General features: G+C 36.3%; 2 protein-coding genes across 4 annotated transcripts in view; one reads left to right on the forward strand and one right to left on the reverse strand.

Annotated features, from left to right (window-relative positions):
- The first annotated feature begins 5,357 nt into the window (after positions 1 to 5,357).
- On the forward strand, positions 5,358 to 16,431 carry SELENOP (selenoprotein P). The gene is given in 5 exon segments (NM_001115118.1): positions 5,358 to 5,405; positions 8,679 to 8,894; positions 9,632 to 9,844; positions 11,132 to 11,249; positions 14,969 to 16,431. Coding segments are annotated over 4 exon segments (1,182 nt in total). The 5' UTR covers positions 5,358 to 5,405; positions 8,679 to 8,691; the 3' UTR covers positions 15,617 to 16,431.
- CCDC152 (coiled-coil domain containing 152) overlaps positions 7,350 to 20,216 on the reverse strand; it is a 32,886-nt gene continuing 20,019 nt past the window's right edge. Inside the window, exons 6-9 of one of the 3 annotated variants that reach the window (XR_005358521.1) lie at positions 19,781 to 19,908; positions 17,778 to 17,861; positions 8,429 to 8,643; positions 7,350 to 8,299 (exon numbers count right to left, since the gene is read on the reverse strand). Coding sequence is in view for 2 of the 3 variants with exons in the window: in XM_038535204.1 (XP_038391132.1) it covers positions 16,540 to 16,689; positions 17,778 to 17,861; positions 19,781 to 19,908 (362 nt within the window). In the remaining variant the exon portion in view is untranslated. Of the gene's footprint in view, positions 8,300 to 8,409; positions 8,644 to 16,428; positions 16,690 to 17,777; positions 17,862 to 19,780; positions 19,909 to 20,216 lie in introns of those variants that run through there. The other 2 variants (XM_038535206.1, XM_038535204.1) reach the window with 2 other exon arrangements.

The raw sequence follows: 20,216 nt of genomic DNA on the forward strand, positions 1-20,216 counted from the left end.
TTTACATATTCCTTCCACAAATACTTATTATGAATCTCTAATTAATCAAACTGCCCACTAACTGTCCACTGTTGTGATTTGGAACCCCCGAGAGCCATGAGGACGGCTATGGCATGTCCCTGTGCTTGTCTAGGACCCATCTCTGGTCCTTGTTACATTGCCCTGTTAAGTATGCAAGCGCCCATTACCGTCAACATTGCCTATTTAGGTGTCTGTCTAGGCATGGCTTCCAGATTACTTTTTTGACCCCAAACTCCCTGATCTTTTCCCTCTGTTCCTTTCCCCCAGTTCCATACCTGGCGTTTGAGCACTGCCACTGGCTCCCTTAGTTTGCTGACCTATTTGGGCTCTTACGAACCTCAGCTTCCGATGCAGATTTTATCTGTATAGGTTCCTTGGACTTTAATGTCTTCTGAAGCATTGAGTCAGGGATGTTCAGGTAGCCCTACCATCAAGAACTTTTATCTGCTGGGTTAGTGGAAAAACTGTAAAGGCCAAGGGTCCCTTATTAGAAAATATGAGAATAGGAACGGAGTTGCATTTCATTTTAGATTTTGGGAAAACTAGATGGGACACTTAGGAAGAAATTCCATAAAATCTGCTCCAAACACTAATCTAAACGATGACATAAGGACTGATCAATATCATTATAGTGAAAAATAATTGCCAGATTTGCCAGGAATATTTTTTTTATAAAAACAATTTTCTAAAAGTTATTATTAGACTCACAAGAAGAGTCGTTGACCAAATCCACACATTTATTATATTATATCAAATCCACAGGTTGATCAAATCCACTCCAACCAGTGGAGTGCTGGTTAACTATGGCATCAGCGCGCTTCTTCTTCCAAGAGGACTGGGGGCCCCCTCACCTGTGATATATAGGGCAGATGGTGTGAATCAGGATCCACTGCCCCACATGACCTCTGCCTAGTGTGGCTGCAATTGACCCAAGAATCTCCTTAGCACCTGTCTAAGCTCAAAAGCTGTATATTTGTTAGAGCCCCAATACAGCTATTGTTGAGTGGACTCCATGCTAGAACACAGAAAATACTTCAAGGCTTAAGAAAACTAATAAGAAACAATACTGATATTTTAAAAGATAAGCTAAAATAGAACATTGATTTTTTCAGAGTATGTGATTCTTAGTATGTCATCATAATGTTAAAAATTTCTTGTTAACTAAAACACTTTAAAAAATTAGCTAATATGTTATTCCTTGTTTTTTCTTTAAAAATTTTTTTATTGGTGTTCAATTTGCCAATATATAGAATAACACCCAGTGCTCATCCCATCAAGTTCCCCCCTCAGTGCCCGTCACCCAGTCACCCCCACCCCCCGCCCACCTCCCCTTCCACCACCCCTAGTTCATTTCCCAGAGTTAGGAGTCTCTCATGTTCTGTCTCCCTTTCTGATATTTCCCACTCCTTTTTTCTCCTTTCCCCTTTATTCCCTTTCACTATTTTTTATATTCCCCAAATGAATGAGACCATATAATGTTTGTCCTTCTCCGATTGACTTACTTCACTCAGCATAATACCCTCCAGTTCCATCCACATCGAAGCAAATGGTGGGTATTTGTCATTTCTAATGGCTGAGTAATATTCCATTGTATACATAAACCACATCTTCTTTATCCATTCATCTTTTGATAGACACCGAGGCTCCTTCCACAGTTTGGCTATTGTGGACATTGCTGCTAGAAACATCGGAGTGCAGGTGTCCCGGCATTTCACCACATCTGTATCTTTGGGGTAAATCCCCAGCAGTGCAATTGCTGGTTCTAGGGCAGATCTATTTTTAACTCTTTGGGGACCCTCCACACAGTTTTACAGAGTGGCTGTACCGGTTCACATTCCCACCAACAGTGCAAGAGAGTTCCCCTTTCTCCACATCCTCTCCAACATTTGCTGTTTCCTGTCTTGTTAATTTTCCCCATTCTCACTGGTGTGAGGTGGTATCTCATTGTGGTTTTGATTTGTATTTCCCTGATGGCCAGTGATGCGGAGCATTTTCTCATGTGCTTGTTTGCCATGTCTATGTCTTCCTCTGTGAAATTTCTGTTCATGTCTTATTCCTTGTTTTTTCAAACAATGAATATTTTAGAAATCATTAATATTAACCTCATTTTTTAAAAAAGTGCCTGACAATTATACTTTAAAAAAAAACCCTCAAGTGTTTTAATAGTGTTATAATGCTTTAAGTGTTATAATACTTAAATATGTATCTGGTCTTGCTTTAGGTCAAAATACAACAGGTATACTCTTTGAATATGGCGTTTCATTAATTCAGGGGATTATGTTATTTGGCACTGTGTATATATATTAAACAATTCTAAGATTTGTAAACTTGTGAACTTAAAGCAAAGCTCTCTTCAAAGCATATTTCAGTTTCATATAGATCTCAAAGGATCAAATTGGTCCTTATCTAACCAAAGCTGTTGTTCCAATGCCTTCCTCTGATCACTGTTCTCATTTATCTTGTTTACTTTGAAAACATCTTTCTTTTTCCTAGATATCTCTTCCACACTCAGGGGCTTATCTTTCAACATGGATGCTCAAACAATATTATATTTGGAACAATGCATAAGGTAAAGTCTAGGGCACTTTCTTGTACATGCAACAGAAAGGAAGAATCACTTAGGTCAATAGGTGCTATTTCCCCCAAATATTGGGAAGGTCTTCATTTCCCTTTGCACATAAAACAGCACCTAACAGTCAAGCTAAGGGGGTTAATGTTTTACATAGGCTCTTCATGTAATAATAACATTCTTTCACTTTCTAATATTTTGAGACATTAATGTTTTACAAACGTTAATGGATCAATGCCGTATGATCACCTGCTGTAGCTAATAAGCTGATTTATTAAATCATATTCATAGTTCATCACTCTTTTAAGTATATCTAGGATGCAGATTCGTAAGGTCCTATCCTCCATGGAAATTATCTGCTACCTATAAAATGCTTATTACAAATATGGCTTAAATAAATGTATAAATATTCTGGGGACAAATAATAAAGTTGGGGAAGAATGAGACTGTATGAAGAAAGTTCTTGGTTCCAGAGCTGGAAGTCATAAGAGATGAGATCATTAGGATAAAGTTGAACTTGATAGAATACCGTCAGTGATCTTAATGTTTGATTGTGTGGTGGTGGCTGGAGCAACTGGTCAGGAGATTTTAATTATTCATACAAATTGGAACGAGAGGCACCTGGATGGCTCAGTGGTTGCGTGTCTGCCTTTGGCTCAGGGCATGATCCCGGGTCCCTGGAATCGAGTCCCACATCAGGTTCCCCACAGGGAGCCTGCTTCTCCCTCTGCCTATGTCTCTGCCTCTCTCTCTGTGTCTCTCATGAATAAATAAATAAAATCTTTAAAAAACCCGACAACAACAAAAAACAAATTGGAACCAAAAAAGCTTTCTAGATAGTGCTGTGGTCAGATTTGGTGGGTAGTCTGAAGTAGAGGGTAAAATCTAAGAAAGCTCCTGTTGAACTTGCTTGAAGTTCACCAATCTAGCATGCTGGCCCTATCTCTAGGCTGGGTTAAGATGCTTCTTTTTTAATTTCCAAGTTCCTAACAGGACCTTGTGCATGCAGCCATTTGGACATTGTCACACTTTACAGTGTTTTCATTTTGTTTTGTTTTCCTGCTTACTTGTATGCCTACCCTATTAGGTTTTGAGATCCTTGAGAACAAGGGAACTTAGCACTGTGCCTAGCATAAGCACCTAATAACTGTTTGTTTGATTTAATCTGATTTAATGTAATTTGATTAACATCAAATCAAGGATTGTTTGAAAATTCTGCTCTCTTAAAAATGTTGACTGGTCCCAGGTTGCCTAGCGCAGGGGAGGCTGTTAAGAATGGCTCCCCCTCAGATATCATAAGCTCCTCATCTTCTCCTTTTGCCACCTGGAGTTTTAGACACACATTGGATTGAACACACACAATCCTGGGTACTTTGCTTTGTAGCTAGATACACATGTGAGGGGAAACCTTTTTGGGGCAGGAGGCAGCTGCTAAAACCACTTGTAAAGAAAGGAGGTGATGGCAAAATACTAGATTTCCTGCTGCAGACAGACCCAAGATGACTATTCAGGTACTTTGTCAAGGAAAATAGCTACGGGGGGGGGGGGGGGGGGGACTATCTGCTTCATACAAGAGTCTTTCAAAAAGCAAGTTTGGATGTTTGCATTTTTTTCCCCTGGGGAGAAATTAAGCATTTCTCAAAAGGATCTGGAACCCAAAATGGTTAGTAGCTACTACTTAGCACAAGTAAACAATTTGGCTTCTCATTTGATGTTTCTTTGTGGGAAGGCTAACATGTGAGTCTCTTTGTCTTTACCGCCACGTGGTACAACAGTACCCAGCACACAATCATCAATAGGGGTTTGTTTGGACAAAATACATTAATAGTAAAGGCAAGGCTTACTTGAAAACCATCGCTTTCCAGGGATACCATCACTTGGCATTTCTCCTTACCTTATACACCATGGTGTGCTTACGTGTAGCAGTCAGTAGAAAGAATTTACCTCTTTCTGAAAGAGTAAGAATTTTCAATTTAATTTGTGAAAAATTTAAAATTTCTATACCCTTTTCCATGTCCAACTACTCCTCTAGAAGCTTTTATTTGTATGGTACTTTTATTTGTAAATATTTCTTTCTATTCTTAAAAAATTCAGCAGGATGCATAGGCCTTCCAAGGAGTAAGATGTCTGTGATGATTATATGAGGTTTGGTTTCCCTCAACTACAAGGCCTCGTTTCTTGTTCCTTTTCTTAAATGAAAAAGAAAAGAGCAGAGGTCCTTTGAGATCCCACACAGATCCAACTTTTAAACACAGCAAAACAATCCAAGCAGGTCTGTAACCACAGGAGATCGGAAAGTTCTGGAACAGCAGGTGACTTTTCTAACAAAGCTCACACAGTCTGGGTTAGGATAACCTGGCCACAACAGAGCAAAAGGAAAAACTTTTTTTTTCCTTTTTAAAAAAGCAGCAGCTTAACTTGCTGGCTCAGCAAATGTTTTTCCCTATTATAGTTTGAAAAAGAACATGACTTGGAGGCCCTTTTACCCTTAGCCCTTCCTCCCGCCCCCGACTGTACCATTAAATTCTAGATACTGGGGTGACTAAAAAGGATAGGAAATAAATCAGTAATTGCAAAAAAACTTTCCCCCTATTTTATGCTTGGCAGCACATCCTTTCTTTTAAGTTGTTTATAATAATCAGTTCAAGAGTTTGCTCTGCTTGCAAGGTCACAGTCAGAGCGGGCAATGAACTTTGGACTATTGCTGGAGAGAGGTAAACAACAGGACTATAAATACCAGGGCTTCTGGCTGGGGCTTGGAAGAGCTGCAGAGCTGAGAAAAGAGAAGGGAAGCAGCCTGGTCAGAAGGGGTTGTGTAAGTAGGAACTTTGCATTTGCCAATATTTGATTCCTTTAGAGTTGGCTAAATAATTTGATTTTGAGTCTGATGAAATGTTTCCGTCATTTTTAAAGACAGGATAGATTTTTTTAAAAAGGGAGATGGGTAAATAAAATAGAAATAATATAGAAGAAAGAGAACAAAAGAGTCTGGAATTGGGTGTGGTGGGTGAGATTCTGGCCCCGGCACTAGGCAGTCCTCTGATTGCTGCCTGCCTTCCACTTGAAGATGGGAGCAGGGGAGGCTGGAGAAATGGAATGCTGTTACTCTGCAAACAGTCGTGTTGTTATATAAGCAGTATTGCATGTTCAAGCTTAAATATCTCCCACTGAAAAGCAGAGTGAGAACTCTAAGGAAAAATCAGCCCATGGATTTGAAGGGTAGAGACTGAAATATGGCCATTCTACATGCTGTAGAAATGTCCAGGGATATTGTGAGAGTTTCAGGAAAAAATAAAGAGAGCTGGGGTGGCAGGTGGGAGAGAACAGGTTCTGTCCATTGTACAGAAGTGCTTGCCCTTAAAAGAGTTAAAACCCATGTCAAATCAGGTGGCCTGGAATTAAACGCAAAGTTTTGCAGTGTACAAGGTAAGTGGGGCTTTCAGGTGAATGAGGAAGGACCCTCAGATGTCAGTCTGAAGTTCAGGAAAAAGTTTCTGCATATTTTGCCTTTTAATGGGGAATTTAAAACAAATGTAAGCCTGTATTTGGTAAAAAAAAAAAAAAAATCTAGTTTTGTGATCGAAAAGTGTTGAGATTAGTGAAATTTACAACTACTTTCAACAGCTTCCAATAATTCCCATTTACTTATCCTCATTATTTTATATGGCTATCTGATAGCTATAATTATAATCAAATGTTAATTATGTAAAAAATGATGTTAAGAAAATGAAGTAGAACAGCCTATTGATCATAACAAAAGAAGAAAATTTGTGTGAACTCCATAATCCACTACTCTCTGCCAATGACTTTATGCCTTTTTTTAATCAAAAAACGAAATGAGGGAAAAAAGTCTTTTCATTTATATTTAGCCACTTGAAAGTGTGTAAGTTATGTATATGGTAAAGTGAGCATGCCAAGTGCTGAATTTATTCTGAAGATTCCAGAATTACTGAAATTATATTCTAGAAAGTAGGGGAAATCTCTCCATTCTAGTAAGAAACAAAACAGCTTGAATTATTTTGATGTTCTCTTTGCCATCCTAGGGCATAAACTAACTAAACCCTGGCTACTGTAGTTGTTAGAGGTGATCTATCTAATAGCTGAGAGATCATGTTTTGGATTTAGCAGAACTGGTTTGAATCCAGTCTCTTTTGTGACTTACTAGCTAGGTGGAGTTGAGCCAGATGCCTAACTCTCTCTTAGCCATGGTTTCCTGAGCTGCAGAAGAGGAGGATGATGGTCACATAGTTGTAAGGATTAACTGACATGATATACAGAGGTGCTTAATACCACTTGGGTAGAGTTCTGTAAATGCTCAATGAGTGATTAGCTATGACGAGGGTAATTTGCACCATCAATATAAATACTAGCTAAAGAAATTCCCTAGATTTAGTCCAGACATAGCCTTTATTTTTAAATATTAGGATCTTAAAAATATTAGAATAGTTGGGTGTCCTTAATAAATCATTTAATTTTTTTCTCTCTTCTCTTTTGTTAGGCTCTTATCAAGATATCCTATATAGGTAGGAATTTTGTTCGTGTTAAATGATGTGAAAGATAGTCAGGTTTTTGTTTATTTATTTATTTTATTTTTTAAAAGATTTTATTTATTTATTCATGAGAGACACACACACACACAGAGAGAGAGAGAGAGAAGAGAGAGAGAGAGAGAGAGAGAGAGGCAGGGACACAGCAGAGGGAGAAGCAGGCTCCATGCAGGGAGCCTGATGCAGGACTTGATCCCAGGACTCCAGGATCACGCCCTGGGCCAAAGGCAGGTGCTAAACCACTGAGCCACCCAGCGATCCCCCTGGTCAGGTTTTTAAAACTTCTATCTATATGTACCAGTGCATGAGAGCTCCAGTCAATCTGATTCTAGCCTTTCTATACCCATCTTAATTTGGGGCTCACTCTAGGTAACTTATTCCGCATTCCCTCCCCTACCCCTTACAAAAGTTCTTTTACTTATCCCAGTCTGAAAGTGTGCCAGCTTCCTAGTTCTAGAATGTTGTCCTGATTGCTCTCCACAGACTTTTATATCAGAATAAGCTTGTTCCTGGGTGGATTTTTCTTTTCGGCTCATCTCTGCTGAATGTCTTCCTTATTATCACAACCTCTCTACAAATCACCTATTTTATGCGTACCTGTCTACTGAGAGAGTTAGCCTTATTTGGGGTAATATTTCTGGTCAGATATTTAACTTTTCTACCCAGAGAGGGCATCTTTTTACCCAAGAGCATGCCACCTAGTCACAGAAACTTCCTGAAAGTCATGGTAGTCAGTATGTAGACTGAGTGTAAATTGCAGTGAGCTTGGAATGATAGAGGGGCAGTTATTTCCAACTGTTTTCCTTGGTTAGGTTTCTTCTTTGGTCCATATTTATCTGGGATGTGGTAGTAACATTTTGGCAGGTGCTTTTATACCTGAAAAGATTCATATCCTTTATTGTTTACATAGAGTTAGACTTTAAAGAATTAGAGGAACAGAAGGGAGCTGTACCAAAGAGACTTATAAAAACAGAATGCTTGAACCTGAAGAGCCCCATGTAAGCCACCTTCAGGTTGGCAAATTGTCCTTTTTGCCACCTCTTTTCTTCCTGGGTTCTCTTTCCATGCTGACTTTTTCCATTTCTGTGCAGGACTCCCTACTTACCCTTTCCTTTTCTTAGATTGGTGGAGGATAGAAAGCAGCAGCCAGAACTTGGTGCATCTTAAAAACAAAATCATTTGTAGAATGTTATTTGGTTATAGGGGCTATCTCAAAATTTTTCTAAACTTTTATCTTCTCCTAGACAAGTACTTGGCTGCCTGTTCAGGCAAATCTCCATTGCATACTTACTAAAATATCTTGCCAAGCCAGGTAGTTAGGAGATACTTTGATAACTCCTCTGCCTCTGGCTGATTTTGTACTCCATCTGGGAAGATTTGGTGCAGAGAGACCCAACATAATGAGGCTAGCAGCGCTGGGATAGAATTCACAGGCTAGGTACTGATAGGAAGGTGAATTGGACTGGCTGTCTTTATAGAAATTCCTGGTGATGACTTTGAGGTCACCTGTGAAGATGACAGAAAGATTTCCTCTTTTACAGGACAACCCCAGCAATGTGGAGAAGCCTGGGGCTTGCCCTGGCTCTCTGTCTTCTCCCGTGGGGAGGAGCAGAGAGCCAGGGACAAAGCTCCTTTTGTAAGCAACCTCCAGCCTGGAGCATAAGGGATCAAAATCCAATGCTGAACTCAAGTGGTTCAGTGACAGTGGTTGCTCTTCTTCAAGCCAGCTGATACCTGTGCATACTGCAGGCATCCAGGTGAGAGGCTTTCTGTGGTCTAGGATTTCTCAAGGGGAAAGCTATTAAATACATACATACATGAAATAAAAATAGAAATGGAAAAGATGTGTTTATTAGAAAAACTATACAAGTTTGCATAAAACATATTAGAAGAAAGTACTAGGGGGATATACACCAAAAGAATTTATAGTGGTTTTCCTGGGATTATAGAACAATTGTCTTCATTTTGTGGACCTATATTTTATAAATGTCCTACTAAATATGTATTACTTGTGTAAGGAAATATTCTAAAACATAATCCTGCAAATATGTAAGTTATTTTTATACAGGAAGCAAATACTGTGCTTTGCTGGAGTAGAATCAACACTAGATTGCCACCAAATGTCTTGTGTCATTTAACATATATATGTGTACATAAATTATATGTATAACAAATGTTTTTTTATTTGTTGGGTTATTCAGTATTTATTGGGTAGAATATTCTGTCAGATGGATTAAAAAATACACACTTTGTATTATTAATTTGAGGACCAAATGAGCTATTTCTTGTGCAACCATTTGGTGTTTGGTATTAACTGAACACAATTGCTCAATAAATCGAAAAAAACAGAAGTTTTAATTTTTTACGACAATACAAAGAAGAGATAAGTAAAAAATAGTGAAAGAGTTTCATGTGAAAAATAGCAAGGAGAGAGAAATCTCTAATAGAGTAAATGAGACTATTCCTTTTTTTGTATTTTTCCCAAATATTTTAGATTGGAAGACCTGCGGGTAAAGCTGGAGAAAGAAGGATTTTTGAACATCTCCTATGTTGTTGTTAATCATCAAGGACTCTCTTCTCAATTAAAATATATGTATCTTAAAAATAAGGTTTCAGAGCACATTCCTGTTTATCAACAAGAAGAAAATCAAACAGATGTCTGGACTCTCTTAAATGGGAAAAAGGATGACTTCCTCATATATGACAGGTATGTACACACACACACACACACCCCAAATTAAAATATAACCTGCTTTTCATTTAATAGCAAGTGATTTGAAATAAGAAATCTTCTTTTGTTTTATTACCAGGTACTCAGAGTGAGCACATTAGAATGTTTGGTTTTAATGTTTTTGAAATGACTCTTTTGTGCAAAGAATTCACCATTCTTGTAGGGAAATAGAGAAAATTAACTATACATTTTCCCCCCATAGATTGGCATCTTGAAAAAGAAGGATCAATTTGTATATCATGTACAAATCTAACTTGAGAATTTTGCAGATGAATAACTATACTTTGCAGATCACTTGCTTATCTCTACTCTGATTAACAGTATAAAAGCTACATACCTGAATTTCTGAACTATAGAGTGTGTTAATCATTTATGTCAAATCTGCATAAATCTGCTTTTGATCCCATGAATGAATAAAACATTTGTATTTTGAAGGAACCTCAGTGCTTACGTTATTTGATTAGTTGGTGCTGTTTTTTTCTGACTTTTCAGAAATGGTGAAGCCAGACTCTGTTTAGGCCTAAGCCCTAATTCATCTTATTCTAAATATTTTTAATATTATATATTCTTTTAGGATTGCAAACTTCTAATTTAGATAGTTGCAAAGTGTAGCTCCTTGATATTCACATAATATTATATATGCTGGGTAAAATGTAGGCAAGAAGGACATTTCAACTCCACTATTTCTGAGAATACCAAGTATTATAGTTTCATTTCTTTCATTATACTGAAATTTTTTGTTGCATCAGATATATTTTTTAAATAAGTGGGACCAAGACATGAGGATCTTTTTTGTTGTACTGTGATTTTTTTCTTGTGTGGAATTTGTGCTGCCATAGCAGTTATGAAAACCTCATGTGATTTGCAGAGCCCAATTTATGATAGGTTGGTGGTTTGGGCATTGGTAGATTTTATGTCTATTACCAAATTATATTTGACCAAGTCACAATAGCTAAACTATGTAGTTTTGATATTAATAGTGGCATATCTATAACATTTTGAAATGCTAGGGTTAGACTTACTGTCGTTGTGCTGTGACCTAAGCTGGTATTCAGTGTCAGGGAGCTCATTTGAGACCCCATTCAAGGAAATTTACTGAAGTTGTGAATGGGTCTTAGTTAAAACGACCATTAAACCAAAAAAAAAAAAAAAAAAAAAAAAAAAAAAGACCATTAAACCAACAATATCTAACCCAAACTGCTTGAGTACAATCATGATACAGAAAATGTTGTAATGATATTGTATTTCTTTTTTTCTTTTTAGATGTGGCCGTCTTGTATATCATCTTGGTTTGCCTTACTCCTTCCTAACTTTTCCATATGTAGAAGAAGCCATTAAGAGGGCTTACTGTGAAGAGAAATGTGGAAACTGCTCTCTCACGGTATTTTATTTTTCTCAATTATTTTCACTGGGAGAAAAGAGAAAATCTTTTAAGAGATATCTAAATAAGTTAGTGTTTCATGACTAGTTAGCTAATCAATGTTTCTGTTGGTATGTGAAAAATAAACGACAACAGTAATTTTTATAATTACCCCCTCTTTCTATTATGTAACATACTGTAAGACATCTTTACAAGATCTGTATTGCTGCTTTTATCTAGGAGGAGTTTGAAGACAAAATCAGTGTAGATTTTGTAGATTGCATATTTCAAATACCACCAAATGATGTTGCATGTGTTCAAAGTGGTCAAAGAATTCAGCCAACATAAAATAACATTATTGTAATAGCCTGAATATGTTCACACAAGAGCATAGTGATAGCAAAGCTTATTCATGGCATTACCCAAAATGGAATTGGGGCCCAGATAGCTACTTAATTTATCAAGGATGTAAAACTATCAGCTTTTCCAGGAAGCCCTTACACTGGCTGCCTATTCTGTAGTTAGAATCGCCATGTTTATTTAACAGTGGAATAGATTTTTTTTTAAGATTTTATTTATTTATTCATGAGAGACCCAGAGAGAAAGAGACACAGGCACAGGCAGTGGGAGAAGCAGGCTCCATGCGGGGAATTCGACGTGGGACTCGATCCCAGGTCTCTAGGTTCACACCCTGGGCTGAGAGCAGCACTAAACCACTGAGCCATCTGGGCTGCCCTGGAATAGGTTTTTTACTCGTTACCGATATTTCTCTCTTAACCGTGAGAATATTTCTTCCTTGTTAGGAGAAGCTCTCTTTTAAAATACTATTTATAAAAAGATACTCAAGGAATGGATTTTAATTTATATTAACTAGCCTCCCCCTGTCCAATGTTGAAAATAATTCCAAACAGTTTTCCTTAATAGAGCAAATTGGCAAAATTTGAACTCAGGTTTAAAAATAATTCTGAATTTTGTTTGTGAGCTATACATCCTTCAGATTTTTCCAGTTGTAAAAAAAGCAATCTCAATTTTTAATGAATTAATTAACTAATTTAGTTGTTATGAAGCACAACAGATTAATTACTATAGTTATATAATTTTCCACATTTTAATCTTAATTATAATCCTGTGAAACTTATTCTACTGCTTTTTAAAAAATTATTTTATTTATTTATTTATTTATTATTTTTTAAATTATTCTACCGCTTTTAAAGATGGGAAGTCTGAGGTGCAAATAAAGAGTTAACTCAATGTTTAACTTCTATTAAGTGCTTATAAATGCTAGCTATATTGATTCCTCATATTTTGGGTTTATTTTAGTATTTGGCATTTTTGCAAGTGCCTAATAGTATAATTATACTCAGTTATATTGAAACAAATGCAGAAACACTTCCCATAACATGCTTAAAATTTACAAACCACTTGTGAATAGGAATAATATACCATATATATCTTATATACCAAAAAAAAAATTAAGAGTATTCCTATTTCATTGTGTCCTAGATGCCATCAATCATGACACCTTAATTTATGTACTATTAAAAAATGTTATCAGTAAAGGTAGGATGCAATGTCACCATCAACAGTAGGATGCATTCTGATTTTAAAAACAAAATGTGAAAAAAAATACATTGTAGGATCAACAAAATATAGTAATTGATTTTTGAAATTAGACTACTATCAATCTGAACATTTAGAGCATTATGTAGTGCATTTTAAACATTTATCAGCTTGTTACTAAGTTTATCAAATTTTGTGTATTATTAAATTTTCAAAAGTGAAGGAAACAAAACTAAAGGGCAACCTATGGAATGGGAGAAGGTACTTGCAAATGACATATCTAATAAAGGGTTAGTATCCAAAATATATAAAGAACTTCTAAAACTCAACGCCAAAAAATATGAATAATCCAATTAAAAAATGGGCAGTACACATGGACATTTTTTCAAAGAAGAAATGGTTCTGGTTTAGCGCTGCCTTCAGCCCAGAAATGGCCATATTACAGATGGCCAACAGACACATGAAGAAATGCTCAACATCACTGATCATCAGGGAAATACAAATGAACATGGGGAGAACAAAAAGAGAGGCAAATCAAGAAACAGACTCTTAATTGTGGAGATCAAACCGAGAGTTGCTGGATGGAGGGATGGGGATTAAGGAGGGTACTTATGATGAGCACTGGGTGTTATATGTAACTGATGAATCACTAAATTCTACACCTGAAACTAATATTGCACTGTATGTTAACTAGCTGGAATCTAAGTAAAAACTTGGAAAAAATAAAAAGAAATAAGATAAAATAAAAAATAAAGCAAAAAAAAAAAAAAAAAAAAAGAAAAAAGAAACGAACAAACGAGCAAAGGGAGAAAAGAGAGAGAGGCAAACCAAGAACCAGAAACAGACTCTTAACTACAGAGAACAGACTGATGGTTACCAGATGGATTGGGTTAAAAAGGTGATGGGGATTAAGGAATTCATTTGTTGTGATGAGCACCAGGTGTTGTATGGAAGTGTTAAATCACTGTATGGTATGCCTGAACCTAATATTACACTGTTGTCTTTTTTTTTTTTGTATATATTTTTTGAAGTTTGATTTGCCAACATACACTGTTGTCTTAACTGGAAATTGAATAAAAACTTTAAAAATTGCATTAAGTTTTCAAAAGTAATTCAGAAATAACCAAAAAATATAGCATTTAATAATTGTACGCAAAATCCAGTAGAATTTTTAACTTTTCAAAACACTGAATCATACCACTTAGAAAATCAGTTTGAGAGACCAAATACTCTCTAACTTTACTTACAAATCACTCTAGGTAGAAGTTTCATATGATATTGCTGTATCTGTAAGCTTTGAGCCTATGATGTATGGGCACACGAAACAATAATAAAAAAAAAAAAGACTTGCAGCAAATTAACAGATTGATGCAGAATGGAATCTTTTGCTCAGTGGAAGATGGGCAGTAATTTGCTACTTGCAGCTGACAGCTCTACAGTAGAGACACAGTAGCAAAATTAGTGAAGTTCAAAACATTTCCTGACATAAGCTGAGGCATGAAAAACAACCCATTTTGAGGAGAGTTTATTGGCATTTTTGAGCTCTCAGAGAGAATTGGTTTGCTTCAGGATATAACATTAAATTTGAACAGAAGAGTAGATTGACACAGGTGTAAAAGGTTCCATGTAGTTCTACTGCTTTTAAGATTTGGTATTTGTTTAATGTAAGTTATTTAGCCAGTTTTAGTTTTACTTTTGCAGATGTAAGTTCAGTGGTTTGCTTTCGTTTTAAGCCTTACGTATCTCTTAAATTCTTCAGAATTCTTAAAAATTTGGGAAATTCTCTTGGTGAGGAAAATTTGAATTCAGCTGTTGATTTAACCAGTATGGAAACTTAGGTGAACTGCTGAATTTTAATTGTCTTATGCTCTATTTTATCTACTTGCAAAACATTAATGTTAATTCTTTTGTGAGATGCTTGAGGATTCTTTGGTTAAATGCAAACTTTGCACAAGAAGCACTTTATAATTAGGTATAATGGGAACCAAATTTTTTAAAAAGGCTAGGTGTTGAAACTGATATCAAGTTTTTATCTCATTAATAAGAGGTTAGAAAAACAAAGCAAGTTCAATCCTAAGTAGCTGGTTTGAATTTTACATATGTTAGCTCTACAGATAATTTTTTGTGCACTTCTGCTAAATCTATACACTTGTTGATAAGTAATTATAAATTTGTTCTAGGTCCTGGAAGATGAAGAGGTCTGTAAAATGGTATCTTCAGGCACCGTGGAAAGCACAACTGAGGCTCCCCAACCACATCCCCATGACCACCACCTTCACCATCATCATCATCATCATCACAAGCATTGGCATCGGCTGATGCCTCATGGGAATGATGAGCTTTCAGAGAATCAGCAACCAGAAGAACCAGATGTTTCCGAGCATCCTGCACCTCAAGGCCTTCATCGCCACCATAAGCACAAGGACCACCAGAGACAGGGCCACCCAGACAACTGAGATATGCCAGCAGGAAGTGAAAGTTTACAACTTTCTGTTCCACAAAATCAGCTCTGACGAAAGGGATGTAGAAACCAGTTACTCTGCAAATTGCCTAGAGATTCAGGGTTGGCCCCTAGCAGCTGATGCTGACACTGACGACATCTGATATTTGAAAAGACAGGGTCTGCAATCACCTGACAATGTAAAGAAACCCTCCCCTCTTTATGCAGCTGACAGGGACTTTGGGCAGAGGAGAACGTCATTGAGTCTTGACAGTGACGTTGGCCTCCAGCTGCATGACAAGCAAGTCAGCAGCTCAGGCCCACAGAAGCCAGCACCAATTGAAGCTGAAAATATAAGACCAAAATGTGAAAATGACTTACATACTAAATACTTTAAATAGGATATATTCCCCAAGTCAGCCTAGACAATTTCATTTCCAGCTTTTTACAAGCTACCACAATAATAATGATCCAAAAATAAGAATCGGATTTGTACAAAGAAATCTATTATATTGGCCTCCAAATTTTAAAGTTTAAGTCAGAGAAATTTTGACCCAAACCATATTTTCATTATTTTATTATAAAAGGTGATTGCAGCATTTGGTTAATATGTCTTTCTTTTTCTTTTTCCAGCATTCTACTTGCATTAATGAAAACAGAGACATAAACTATGACCTAGGGGTTTCTGTTGGATAGTTAGCAATTTAGAATGGAGGAAGAACAACAAAGACATGTTTTCCATTTTTTTCTTTACTTATTTCTCAAAAAAACATTTAGTCTTTTTAATCTTACATTTTTAACTGATTAAACCTTTAAAGAACTCAGTGAATTCTATCTTTTAGGTTCCAGAAATACTGACACAAATATTTTAAATATCCATTTACACTTTGTATATCTAAGAGTCATATCTTGGTTTTTACTATCACATATACATGAAGCCTTTATATCTTGTTTCTTTATCTAGCATTGTATCACCCTCTTTAAAATTTGAGATAGTCTATCTTGAAAGTTGTAATGGAAAAGATAAAAGAATGTTGTCTATATCTTGATTGCTTAGAAAGTATTTCCATAGTCAATGATGGTTCAATAGGTAAACTAAGTCCTATAAACCTGAACTCCTATATGGTTAATACTATTAAGCAAGAATGTAGTGCATAATTGACCAAATGTGGATTTGTTTAAATAAACTCAATTTAAAAAGTTTAAAGCTCTCTGTTCTCATTATTATTTAGGCAATATGTTAATGATAGAGGTAAATTTTCAACTGCTTTTAGAGAAATTGAGTAGCAACTAATGAATTTACTGCCCTAATCAAAACCGTCTACGCTTAAGGTAAGAACCTGTGCCAATAGGTTTAAGTTGAGAATCTTTGTCAAGAGAGAGGCGTTGCTCTAAATCGTGAATGGTATTACGGAGAACTGCAATCTCTTTGTTTTTTTCTTCTTGAAGATGTTGAAGCTTCTAAATAAAACAAATAAATTTGTTATTGCTATTCAGAAATAGTAAGATTGAATACAAGACACAATAAAATAACAACAAAAACTGCATTTCTGGTTTAAGTAGATATTTTAAAAGACAGCTTAGGGGCAGCCCGGGTGGCTCAGTGGTTTAGCGCCGCCTTCGGCTCGGCTCGGGGTGTGATCCTGGAGACCTGGGGTCGGGTAGCACGTCAGGCTCTGTGCATGGACCCTGCTCTCCCTCTGCCTGTGTCTCTGCCTCTCTCTCTCTCCTCTCTGTGTATTCTCCTGAATAAATAAATAAAATCTTTAAAAAATAAATAAAAGCTTATTTTGAAAGGTTTATAATTTATTTTTAGGAGGCTTATGGAGTAAAACTGGAATAAGGATATCAAAATATATATTAGCACCATTTCTTCTGATTTATTCCCTCCTCTCTATATAGCTGAAAGTTATAAACCATAAAGGAGGATCTGAACAAAAATCTATTATCTGAGTGCCTAAATAACTTCAGAATAGTAGGTCAACTTGAGTTCAGACTATATTATAGAATTCCTTAGATGGTCCAGAGTCAAAGAACTTCTCTAACGTTTTAATTTACTGCTAAGATTTATTATTTTAAATTGAAAGTGAATTTTAAAGATTTTATTTATTTATTTTACACACACACACACACACACACACACAGAGAAAGGTAGAGAGAGAGAGAGGGAGGGAGGGAGAATGCTTCTACCTGCATGCAGTTGGGAGGGGGAGAGGGAAGGAGAGGGAAAGGGAGAGGAGAGAGAGAGAGAGAATCTCTCAAGCAGATTCCATGCGGAGTGCATAGCTGGATGGAGGGTTCAATCTCATGATACTGAGATCATGACCTGAGCTGAAATCAAGAGTTCGATGCTTAACTGAGCCACCCAGGCACCTCAAATTGAAAGTGACCTTTAAAGATTATTCAAAACTCAGTACCTTTCTGATTGTGTGATATATTTTAAGAAAAACTGTTAAGTACATTAATAGTAAATACTAGATAGCTTTTATAGAAACACATTAAAAAGATTATTTTCTTAAGCAATAGCTAAGGAAGAAAATCTCACATACCCTTCTGTAGATACTCTGTGGCAAAATAGTAGAATCTGGATATGGTTTTGATTTAGTTTGAACTCTTGCTAGTTTGGCATCAAACTGAATCAAGTTTAAAAAGAAAGTTAATTGAGAACATTCTAGCTAGACAACTAGAAACAATTATTTCTATAGCTCTTAGCATAATCCATTATATTTTTTTAACACACCTATAATTTAAGTATATTCTCTGTATAACATAAGATACAGAAGTCTTTCTTTAAGAAACAGTTTTTAAGAAAGAGCAAAGAACACTCAATCAAGAGTAATTTTGCTGCATGTTAAAATTACCTGGAGAGTTTTTAAAAAGTACCAAATGCCTGGGCAGTACGTTAGAGATTCTGGGATAGAGTCAGCATAATCTTTTTGTTAAGACATTAGGTAGAGAATCTAGATAAGCAGGATTGGGAATCTAGTTAACTTAAAGATGGATAAAAATATTTTCATGTTACCATGAATGTCCTTTTATAAAAAGAAAACATAGTGTAGTCAACAGTCATGGGATAAGAACTCCTATACCCTTCTGTAAAACCCTTGAGGCTAAGTAGTAGAATTTGTATACCATTTTGTTGATTTAGTTTGAACTCTTACTGGTTTGACATTAAACTGAATCAGGTTTAAAAATTCTCACAGTTCATTCTTACAGGTCATACACACACACACACACACACACACGCATATATATGTATATATATATATTTTTTTTCTTCAAAATCTTCCATTATAATTCTTCCCTACAGGCTGAGTTCAGTGTAGTCTCTCTGTGGTCTAAACACAAACTGTGAGATTGGATTGTGTTCTGGTTTACGGAGGGAAATGGATATCTACAATGAAGATGAACAATGAAGAGCGTTCTATGTATCAGTATAACAATAGACTTGGGCTCCAGTGACAGAGTACAGATATCAAACAAAATGCACATTTTCAGTAAATGGATTGGAAGTTGATGGTAGATCTTGAAACATAGCCTATTGTATCTCAGTGGGCTATTCAGCCCATCCTCTCTGTGGGTTGTGGGTAGATCTTGAAACATAGCCTATTGTATCTCAGTGGGCTATTCAGCCCATCCTTTCTGTGGGTTGTGGGCATACTTGACCAGAGATGGTAGCAGCAGCAAAATGCCTCCCAAGTCAACATCAGTCCCCTTTTGCTCAAAGATTCTACAGATTTCACCATTGTACCTCACCAAGAGATACCAAACGTTCATGAACATGAATAGGAAGTTATCTTAATGAAGCTGGTGAATTCTGACTACATAAAGTAAAGTGGGAGTCAGGCTGGGAAAGAGCAATGGAAGAATGATGGAAGTGGAGATGATTAGAAGCAAGAAAAAAATTTTAAAGAACAAATATATTGTCAAAACATCTATGTCTTTGAGATTCTGACATAGGTTAAACAACCTCCTGAAAAGGCTTTGGAACCTAGAACTGGAACTGTAGCCTTTGATATGCACTATTTGAAGTCCCTTTAACATTAAAAAAAACTGGTTTGTCTGCCCGTATAAGTATTTTCTATACGTTTATTAGGGAGCCACTTACCAATTTTTAAAAGCTGAAGGAATTTCTAATTGATTTACTGTGGTATCACAGTTTCTGCTGAGGAGAGAAAAATGTTAAGGACTAGAAACATTATCTCCACTGCTGGAATGGTAGTCCTATGAAGCTTACATAGACTCAGCTGCAAAGTGTGGGGAAATCACAAATCTCCAGTCTCAGAGGAAACAGTACCCTCTGTGGAAAACAGGACCCTTTGAACAACTGAAGAGTCCTACCTTCCGGCCAAGTGCTGAAAGGCAGGGTAGCTACCATTATCTGATGTTTGAGAACTGCTTGTGATGGAGAGTGAGGCTGTGTGTGTGTGTGTGTGTGTGTGTGTGTGAGTTGGGTCTACTCCTGAAATTTATCTCACTGTGATGAGAAAAACCCAAAGTCCAGTCTCGACTAAGAGATGCATCTTCAAATTTAGCAGACTTGTGCACTTACCTCTAATTGTAATTTGATTATTTCACTTTGTTTTTCCTTTTCTTGAGTTCTTAACTTTGCATTTAACTCTGAAATTTCCAGCTCCTTTTTCTCTATCAGTTCTTTATGTTTTTCTTCATTTGACTCAACTGAACAAAAATAAACTCATCTTAACATTTCAAAAAGCTTATAAGCTTGTATTTCTTAGCATTTTAAATAATCTATAAGATAAATTTTATTAATAAAAACATATCTTTTAGAAACCATTCGTATGCAGGGTAGCTTTTATATATTTTTGACAAGCCCATGCAAAATGCTTGAGACATAAAGATTACCCATGAAATGCTTTTTTAAAAAAATATTTTATTTATTTATTAGAGAGAGAGTACAAGCTGGGGAGAGGGGTTGGGGTGGGGGGAGGGAGAAGCAGGTTTCTTGTTGAGCAGGGATCCCAATG

The sequence above is a fragment of the Canis lupus genome, chromosome 4 (genome assembly GCF_011100685.1).
Source record: "Canis lupus familiaris isolate Mischka breed German Shepherd chromosome 4, alternate assembly UU_Cfam_GSD_1.0, whole genome shotgun sequence".
NCBI lineage: Eukaryota > Metazoa > Chordata > Mammalia > Carnivora > Canidae > Canis > Canis lupus.